The sequence below is a fragment of the Nesoenas mayeri genome, assembly GCF_963082525.1.
Source record: "Nesoenas mayeri genome assembly, chromosome: 14".
Lineage (NCBI taxonomy): Eukaryota > Metazoa > Chordata > Aves > Columbiformes > Columbidae > Nesoenas > Nesoenas mayeri.
In genome coordinates, this window is record NC_137556.1 from 5,400,658 (window position 1) to 5,411,133 (window position 10,476).

The 10,476-nt window shown below is 42.7% G+C and overlaps 1 protein-coding gene across 1 annotated transcript in view; it reads right to left on the reverse strand.

The window, feature by feature from the left end:
- The window catches only part of SGCD (sarcoglycan delta), a gene marked incomplete at both ends in the record, with an annotated part of 123,583 nt that extends 116,871 nt beyond the window's left edge, over positions 1 to 6,712 (reverse strand). The window contains one exon of the mRNA XM_080352988.1: positions 6,527 to 6,712. Coding sequence (XP_080209114.1) covers positions 6,527 to 6,712 — 186 coding nt within the window. The remainder of the gene's footprint in view (positions 1 to 6,526) is intronic.
- Between the last annotated feature and the right edge of the window lie 3,764 nt (positions 6,713 to 10,476).

Sequence of the window (10,476 nt, forward strand, 5' to 3'; positions counted from 1 at the left end):
CAGACTGCCTTGTGCAATGGCTAAAGAATCAAAGCAAAGAATTACTGAAATGATTGCAGTGCAACGTATACAGTCATTTAGTGGTACCAGTGGAAGACTTACTATTTCACTATTTCTTTTGATCCCATGACATATCTGTAAGCATATCCAATGCCACAGCAGGCCTCCGAAAACTCAGTGCTTCAGCAGAGAGTAGAGAAAGGCAAAATATGGGTGCTTTTCATCACTTTTTGGTGACAAGGAAGATGAAAGCCTTATGTCCTTATGCTGGCTGAGAAAATGTGGTATTAGGGTGATAAAAATGAAATATTATCAGAGATTGAGTTTTCAAAGGTCTAGCACTAGAAGAAACTGATGCATATGTAACTCAGATAACTCAGCAAGTCATCAGTACCAAATGCTTCACACTCCGGAGAATGCAGCAATGAAGGGGTTAAACTTGTAATAACATCATACAATACCCTATTAAAACTGACTATATTATTCTGAGCTCCAAATGAGTGAAGGCAAAAAAGTACTATATGTATCTTTAAAAAAGATAAGTAACCCCAATTGCTTTTCATACAGAAACAATAACTCTCTAGGAATGAAATTCAGGTCTCTAAGAAGAGTAAAAGAAAGCATAACACATTTATTCCTCAATAAAGGAAAAAGGAAATCAGAATTTAGCATAAAAACCTGCCAATAAAAAAACATTACAGAGAAGGCTTGATCCACGGATGTCACTGCCAAGACTCCTACAAAATTCCAGAGGGTAAAGATTTTACCCATAGAAACTTCTTCACTTAACAGTACAGTCACTCACAGCATTGCTGGTGTTGTCAGACCTCTACAAGATTAACATCTTTATATCAGAAGATGCAGTCCATGTGAATGAGGAAAGAAGGGAAATACACAAAGCTCTTGGGTCATGCAGTCTCAAAACAATTACTTGTTTTATAAAAAAGAGCAACACGAATTAGGATGGAAAAGCGCACAGTTTTGTATGTGTTTGTGTGTGAGGGAGAGGAAAAAAACCTTGCACTCTTTCCTCCTTTAGGATATAGTAACATTAATTCTAACTCTTCATAATTTTAGCTGACTGATTACAGTTGTGTTACAAAGCAGAAACTGAAAAGCAGATCTGATTTCTCTCCTATGTTGGCCTTAACCATTGCACCTAAAGAGACCCCAGAGAAATAATGAAAAGGGACTATAAAGTGCAAAGTCATTTTATTCTGAGGCCCTTTTTAATTAAAAAAAGTTAGAACAAAGTCTGTTCCTTTAAATCATTAATAAAAGAGTCCTGCCTGTTAGGGCAATGAGCTTTCCTAACTCTAATCCATCTTTACTGCTGTGTTATTACCCTACTGTTTTCCTGTAATTAAAATGCGGCAGGTAGTTTACACACAAGAGGGAGTAATTGTATTGGAAATAACTGTTCATAACCAAGTTTTAAAAGCTATTTTTCCTTATCAACTTTTAATAAAGAAAGCAAGATAATAAGGATATTTAACATTTATGCCACCTACAGCAGCATTTTGTCTCTCTAAATTGCTAACATTTCATTCAATGATGCTAAAACATACCCTATCAACTTCGAAAGCAGCCCACAGCAAAAAAAAGGAAAAGTTTGAACAATCGCAGTAATTTGTTCCTATTCAACTGAAATAATAAAATATGGTTGAATCTCATGCAAAGGGACCCAAACCTTCAGAAAACATTGCGTGGCTCTGGAAGGAGAACAGAGTTCGCATGTGCTGTGGTTAGGGAAGAGCCCAAGCTCAGCCTGACTGGGCCAGGAAGGGAAGATCTCCCTTCTCTACACCCAAAGGAAAATGGAATGAAGCAGGTCATTGCCTGCCCATTTCTGCTTTGCATTTCCTTGAAAGTACACATACAGATGGCATGAGCAGCCTGCAGAGATTTGCATGGACCTGGAAGCAACACATGCTCTCCCAGTTTGGAGGACAATGTTAAGTTTGGCTTGTGAAGGGTCTCTTAATATCAAAGTTGCATAATGTTTTCCTTACAAAGGCTATTCTGGAGCCTTAACTTTAGATGATTCTTAGAAGATGCTTCTCAAGGAATTTCAAGCCTTGCAAGTTGATTAAGAGAAAAACACTATTTTTCCATTTATTGTTGTTTACAGTCTATCAGAACCTGCGATATATAGGACTACAGAATGCCATATGCAAACAGCTCCTGTCCCAAGAAGCATACAATCCAAAACATATGAACAGGCAGCTATGGATAGAAACACCAGGGAAGTGCAAAGGATACGCAAAGGGTCCTCAGGGGTTTGATGGACAGACACGTAGGTGGATGTTTGCTGTTTAAATGCAGCCACAATAGGACACAGTTTTTGTCTCTCTTGTTTAGAGGTCTTCATGCTGCCTAAGATGCAACAAAGGGGTACTAATGGATAATGATTTAGACTCCTAACACTGTATGCTAATCTTGTGGAAAGAGGTGAATGCACTGTCATAGCCCATTAGCTGAGCCTTCTGAGCCTTGTACTGTTTAAAATAAAGACTGTTCATATAAACACATCTTTTGTTGTAATATTCAGAAATTAATGCAACAGGAAGGTTTTAAAAATCGGTTAAACTCACTAGTAATAGCCAAAATAGAGATCCCTGGTACATCACAGCCATACAGCATAAAAGATGCATGTGCTTATACACAGAGTCATGGGTAATCCTAGTAAAGAACTATATCACTGGATGCTAATGCAGGTGGACCATAAAAAGGAGGATATTTAAGAGCTCTGGTTACAGCCTTGTAATGAGATTGGCACGTCTGAAGCCTTGCAGGGGCTGTGCCAGCCTCAGCTGGGCTCTATGCAGCTCGCGGCTGAGCCCCCTTCCCATGCCGGTGTGACAGCAGGACACAGCCCAGGCCTGTCCTGGACACGCACACTGTGTCACACACACAGCCCGCAGGCATTGTGGCTTTCTCTCCAAACCCAGTATGTGCAAACCACGTACTTCTACGAGGCATGTCCAAGATCTGAGCGAAGCGTAGTTCCCTCTGCCTATATATCATTGGAAAGCTGAGTGCTGGATGATGGTTTCTACCTCAATTAGGTTAGGCCACCTTCAGGGTGCATTTGGGTTTCAGCCCAAATTGGTGGCTTTGGTCCAGATTCATTCTGTGGTTTGGCTTAAAAATTAAAGTAACGTTTAGAGGTAGAAACCTTCACAGAGCTTCCTGCAGCACCAGAGCAGCACAGCCCTGATGTGAACGGATGGGATAAATAGACCTGGCTATGGGAACCAGCTGTGGGACAGAGGCAGATGACATTTGAGGTTGCCTCTAGGTCTGTTTTTCATACAGCCTGTGCCTGATAAAGGCATTTACAATAAATCGAGGATCAAATACTACATGAGAAGTGAATGACTGCACCAGAGGATAGAATAGACAGTGACCAACCGGCTCCATGAGAATGTGACACTGCTCTGACAGCCCTATGCAAAAAGCAATAGCCACACATAAATTTGTCTAAGCCTTGAATGTTCAAATAAAAGCAAAACCTAGAACAGATTAGTGATGCCTTGCTTATTAGAAGTCACGGATTGGAAGCTTATGGTTTGATTTTAGGAGATTTGTCTCCCAGAGCACCAGCCAGCAGGGAGTGCAGAGGGGAGAGAAAGAGAGTCCAGGGCTTGATGTGGAACCGGAGTGGATGGGTCCTGCTACAATGTGCACGAAAAGGTGGGTTTTTTTCCCCTGACATTGTCTTGCTTCATCTCCTACTCCCTTCTCCGCTCCCCATTATCAGCATTTAAAACACCTCCGTGTTTTCCTGAGCAGGTTTGCCGTGCTCATTAAAATACTGTGAGCACTTATTGGCTGTAATGAGCGCTCATTAAATTCACGTTAAGTGCCAGGACCATCCTGTGGAGCTGAACAGACTCAGCTACTGGGAGGAGAGCTCAGGGATGGGAAGATACTAGAAATAATACATTTTCCACAAGAACAGAACTACAAACTTTCCCCTCCTTTTTTGCTTTGCAAGCACAAGGGTAACTCAGACCTGCTAAGCAGCAGCTATTGCTCACTGAGTACTCGAATCATTCCCCTGCCCCAGAAGGACTCTCAGCTCCTCTTATCAGAACAGGAACAAATTAAAGATTTTTCCATATTTGCATCTCCTCATTTGAGAATTTTCCTACATTTGTTATTTAGAGATAAAAGTCTGCCTCTAAAAAATCACTTAGCAAAGTGGTTTTCTCAGCCTCAGGGAATGGTGCAGGAGGGATTGCAGAGCAGGATCCAGAGCAGCTGGTGAGGCTGCCGGAACAGCAGGAGATCAGGAGATGAATGGGTGCACATCGGGCCAAGGATCACATTTTACATGCCCTGTTCTTATATTTATTTCCAATTGGCTGTGTGAGAGACACACACCCCGACTAGTGTGGCCATGCCTATAACCATAAAGCTGCTCCCACTGCAGGATTCGGTGCTACCATCTGTGTTTTTATCACCAAGTGCTGTTCATCGCCTACTAACATTAGATGATATGAATTAACTAAAACTATATATAAATATACTTTACCTTGGACTAACACCCCAGTCAATCAGAGGGCAAGTGACTATTTTAAGGAAACAGAATCAGACAAAAGCTTGAAGATCAGCACATCCCCAAAAAAGCCAGTTTATATCCTAGTGGGATGGAGAGAGCTGGAACAGGGAGATTTCTGTACATAACCCTAGGAGATGACCCTTCTGCAGATAGCCTGCAAAAACCAGCAGGCAAAATGCAATATGTGAGGAGAAGGCAATGAGAAAGAAAGGAGCAGAGAAGCACACTTGGCTTCCCAAGCAACCTGTAGAGAGTTGACTGACCACCACCAAATAGCAGAAAGCATGACACCGATATATCCAAGTTATGTTATTTTAAAGAAATAAAGTTGCACTCCTGCAAAGTGAAAATCTGAAATCTTATTATTTTGTGCTCAGCTGATACTCATACCACTGCCTGTGCAATGACCAAGTCTTCCATCACTTCAGAAATATCTATTTTTCAACTATGTTAATCTAAAGACCACATCTCAGCACAAAATGTGTACCAAAATGCCATCAGTTTTACAGGATTAAATAACTGGTCTGCTTAAGTGTTAATTGCTCCATTTTGGCTCACTCTTCACCCACTCACAGGAGCTTTTTGTGGATTACTGCTTTGTAATTACTTGCTCCCTAAGCACACATGCATTGCAATCTTCTGCACACCTTCACAGCACCCTGGTTAGAGAAAATGAATGTTACATGTTCCCCTGACACAGCATTTTGCCTGCTGGAAACAGTAAGTCAGAGATTGTTTACTCATCTTCGCATGGCCCATTAATGACATAATGTTGGACACAGCTGTTCAGGGCTTCACAAGACCGAAGCAGGGAAAGAAATGCTGGGAGACTTCAAACATGCTGCTCACAGCAGAGCCTGGTTGGGAAAGTCCTTGAAAAACGGTCTAAGGGAATTTAGCCTTACAGCTCTCTCATGAAGTAAATCCAGGATTAAAGCCTCAAACTGAGTTTCTCCTGAAGACTCAAATGATCTTAAAATAACTCCATCTGACCAAGGTGGCGATGACTGCTTTGAAGAAGAGAGGACCAGCCATTTCATTTTCATGCTGCTCAGCCAAATTATCTACTGCAAGACTAGGACCTGCCATATATAAAGTCTCACTAGCCATGGAAGTGGGGTGTGCTTGGTTCATCATGCCCTGACTTTGAGTGTGTCTGAGCAGAAGGGGTGACGTTCACCCTGTAAAAAGGTAATTTAAGTTCAAGTCACCCCTTAATATCTCAAAAGAGTTTGAACGGAGCTAAAGTGATGCACAGAGTGCTCTGGGCCCCTGAGGTACCATTTGCCCCAGTGCAATCTACCTCCCAGTACAGATGCCCAGCGTTTTTCTAGGGCTTTTTCTAGGGGGTCTGTGCAGCAAGAAAGAGCTGCCGGCAGGACTGATGTGCACCAACCACAGCAAAACAAGGATAAAGACATGCTGCACCTAAATACCACACCCAGAGAGCCACCCTGGAAATACTATTTTCCTTCATGCAGCTTCTGGAATCACAGCTTTATGGAACAACATGAACCTTCCCTAAGCAAAAGGCAAATCAAGTTTTGCAACTTTTCAGTCATGGAGAAAAGCAGAAAAAGTCTGAGAGAAAGGCTCAAACCCATTCCCACACCCCAGTTCAAAATAACTTATTTCATTAACTTTAAAACACTTTATAACTGAGAACTGGGGGAGGGTGCTGTATGTTGTTTACATATATACATGTGTACATATATATATATATAGCAGGTAGGAGGAACGTGATTTGCAACGCTGAGATGATTCCTCAGCTTGGCAATACTGCAGACATCTCCAGCAGAAAAAGAGGATCATGGAGCAAATTTGTGCCTCCCTGTAATAAGGGCTACCCATGGCAACTGAAACACCCCGTTATCAAAGCTGTATCTGAAGTCATGCTCAGAGGAAAGACCATCACCCTCCCTCATCCTCCCCACACCTTCCAAGGTAACCCCTACTTACAATTGTGAAGTTCATAACCTTCAGAATCCAGATGGTCATAGCAAGGTTCACCAGGATTAAAATCATTAGGAGCAGCACAAAGAAATAGAGGCATCTCTTCCTCCAGCCATAAATCCCCACTTTGTATACCTGGGGTCCTTCCGAGGTCTGCATGGTGCTCCGGTGCGCGTACTGTTCCTGAGGCATCTGAAACGATCACAAAGAAACAACCACGTGTATTAAGGAGCAAGAGAAAGTCAATCATAGAAATTGCTTGTGTCTGCCTATTAAGAGGGTTTTGTTTTTAGTTTTTCGGAGTTTACCAGCTGGGCAGCATCTCTTTTGATGTCCTGGGTCTGCATTATTTCCCTTTTTGCTTGTGGTATGCAGGAACATACCAAAAGAGAATTTTATGTGTTAAATGTATAGATTTATTTATAAATACACGTGAGCACACTGTCTAAAGGTATCCTATGGAGATGACTCTCAAATGACTCTCTTCACCGCCCCAGGTTTTGCAAGGCAGGCACTCCAGGGCCTCTAAGGATCCTGAGGGGAAAATTTTGCATGCGTTTGGTAAAAGCAGTTGAGTTCAGCAGTTTGTTTTGAAGATGCAATATTACTTCTCAGAGGCTTTAATTTAAAAGAAAAAAAGAAAAAAAACCACTTCAAATAAAATCATTCCTTCTAGCCAAAGAAAAAAGGCAAAGGGGAAATGTTTGCCTTTCTCCCTTCCTACACCCCAGTCTTTCTTAACCAAGTAAAGCTAAAGCACAAGGTTCACCATTTTCCATATCCCTAACAAATTATCCCTAAATATCAATGCTAGTTGAACAAGGAGTCTGACACCCTGAGCAGATCTGAGATGCTAGGACATCGGGGACCAAAACCAAGGAGAGAGGGAAGGAAGGAAAGCCGGCACTGAGGAAAGCAGCGCGGCCACGGAGAATTTGCTTTTTGGTCCCCATTGGTCACCACCATCCCCCCTGCAGCCCAGTACCTGGCTGGCTCTGGGCACTCAGGGATCTGTTTGTCCCCACCACTGATGGAAACAGATGTGTGCTTTTAAACGCCACTGCAGCCCGCTGGGATGGGGGTGCAGAACACAGCACAACGGCTTTATGTGCACGGGGCTGTGGTTGTGGAGCTATTTCGTGCCACACAAATCAAAGTATTCACATTGTGACCCTTCATATTTGGGGTGCAGAAAGCCACTTTCACCAGCTTCTCCCAGTGATCAGTTTCTTAACTTTTCAGACTTTTTTTGATTCACAGACTGAGGATATCACTTAATCTCTAATAACACATAGTTTGCTGAATGTTTTGCATTTTAGAGCCTAGAGAGATAAGAAGCCACATTCTTGCACTACTGATTCAACACACCATGGGCTTCTTCCTCAGGGTATCTGGCATAGACGTTTGTATGCAGTGAATTATAAAATTCACATAAAAGGAGGAAACCATGCATGTTCCTCTCTGTGGAAGTGTGGTCTGTGAGGGCAGAATGAGACAATAGTAGAAATTAGATGCTCATTGATAGCAGCTTATGTTTGTTTACCATTAGTTTTCCTGTTTTCTTCCTTACTTTTTTTTGCTAATAGCTTCATACTCCAGCAAGAAATAAAATAGAGCACGCAGTTGGTGTTGGAGCAGAGCCCATTGCAGGCCAGTGAAAGGCGAGTTTCTTCACCGCATAACTTTCATGCCAATAGCATTGCACCAGGGATGAAGTTAACACTTCATCTTTGCTGCTCCAATGCTGAAGCCCACACATTTGAGTCAAGGGCTGCCTGAAGAATCAGTTACTCTTTTTTTTAACCTCTCATCACTCCAAAATTTGCTAAGACCTGTGTTTGCTAACGCTGCCTGGCGTTGTCACCTGCAGCACAGGGGATCTGCCACCTCTCCCTTCTTCCACAAGCCTTCACCCCACCACCCAGGCTGAAATGTGGTCTCGGGTGCTAAGTTAATCCATTCAGCCACTAAATTCTTTTCAGATCAGAGGCACTGACACATCTCTCGATCTGGATGTATAAAGCAAGGCTGACTTTGTGGCCTATTCAGGAAGGCTGCATTTAGACCAGGGAGGCTGGTGTGCCCGCATCCCTTCTCTTGTCCCGACAGTGATCCTCCTCCAGAGGCTGGAGGTGCCCATGTGCCTCCTTCTCTAGTGTCAGGAACTGCATTAATCCTCCACATGCAAAATTCAGGACAGTGGCTGAAAACAGAAACATTTTTTAAAATAGTAACAAATGCGGTACTCCTAGAATTTTCCTCTCAGGTTTCTGAACCATTACATTTTTAACATTTTTTTTCCCTGTATATGCTTAGGGGCTACAGTCCAGCAAGGAGAAAAAGCAGGTCAGGCTTGTGCATCAGCAGGGTGCTGCAAAGGACACCCAAAGGAGGAGAACTCCAGGCACCAGTGCTGCCCATCTGCAGGCAGCTGCATGGTTGAGCTTCCTCCTTTCAAACGAAGGTGCTGCCGGCGCTCACTGGACTAAAACCAGCACAAGGCAAGCCTCAGCCAGCCCATCCGCACCTCCAAGCACTCCTGCTTTGTCCAGTTTTCTCAGTTGTTTTTTAAAAAGAAAAAAAAGGGATCTTGCATCACCCCCCAACCATTCCTCATTTACAACCTCAGACTCCCCCAGCCCCACCTAATGTCATGAAGATCTGCAACGTCAGTTAGTGCAGACACATCACGTTGGGAGAAGCCGACAGCTCACAGCCAATAAGTCTGTTCTTAACACAGGTCAGCTCAGCCAGTTCAGCCAATGTGCACTAAAAGTACACCACTGAAGAAAGGTGTGTCTCTATCAAGGAGCAGTTTCAAGAGTGTAAGTGGGCTCACCACAAATCACTTCTGCTGCTCAGACCAGCTAGGCTATCTCTATACACAATCACAGAATCACAGAATTGTTAGGGTTGGAAGGGACCTCTGCAGACGTGTATCTTTCACAAAGCAAGTTGGTTACAACAGATCCAACTGGGTCTGCACCAGCATTTTTGCTCACAGATGCCAAAGCAGCAACTGTGGAGAACTTTGCAGCACAGAGCTCACCAGAGAGAGGAGCTGGGTCACCAACAAATACGTGCACTTGGAGAAAAACAAGTCTTTCTACACTACTATAACCACTCCGACCTGTGCAAAGGGAAAACTTAAACAACAATAAATTACAGAGTTTTCACTACCTGGGGGAAATTATAACCACAACTACTGCACAGTCAAGGATTTTATTACCTAATATTTTAACAGAGGATCCTAGAGAGCACATATTAAATGCAGCCTCTCTCTTGGAGAAAATTAATAAATTGCATCTCTAACCCTCTGAAATAATGGATGTGGTTTGACCAATAAGAAACAATATGAAATACTCAGCTCAAAATAGCTCTTTACTGCAAAACTTGCTTATTCTCTTCATATCTCTCCTGCTCTCTCTCTTATTTTTTCTTCTTTCTTCACTTGCAATCTCTAGGATGGAAAAAAGGCATATGCAGCTGCGGCAAAACTATGCAGACATCAAAGGAATTTATAGGAACAGAACATAACCACAAAGAGCAACTTATGTCCACATCGCAGCCTGCTTTTGACAATTTCCCTGGTTCCAATAAAATATTTAGCTTGCAGCTGCCCTAACAGAGATAGAGCAACTAAAGCACTAAAACACACATGATGAGGATGACTTAGGAATACAGTATAAGTTTATAACAAGAAAATAACATAGGAATCATAGATGACATGTTCTTTCTCTACAAGCTCTCACACATCTACATTTAAAGCTACATATGATTTTTAGCGAGCACTCTCCCCGATCTGTGAATACCAAAACAAAATGCTCGTGTCTGTAGTTGTCCAGGAAGAGAAGACAGAATGACGGACAGAGAGTGCTGAGGTGTGCTAAACAAACACGCCGAATAAGGTGGCCTGCAAGGCAACTACACAAGGAACAAACTATATCCACTATCAA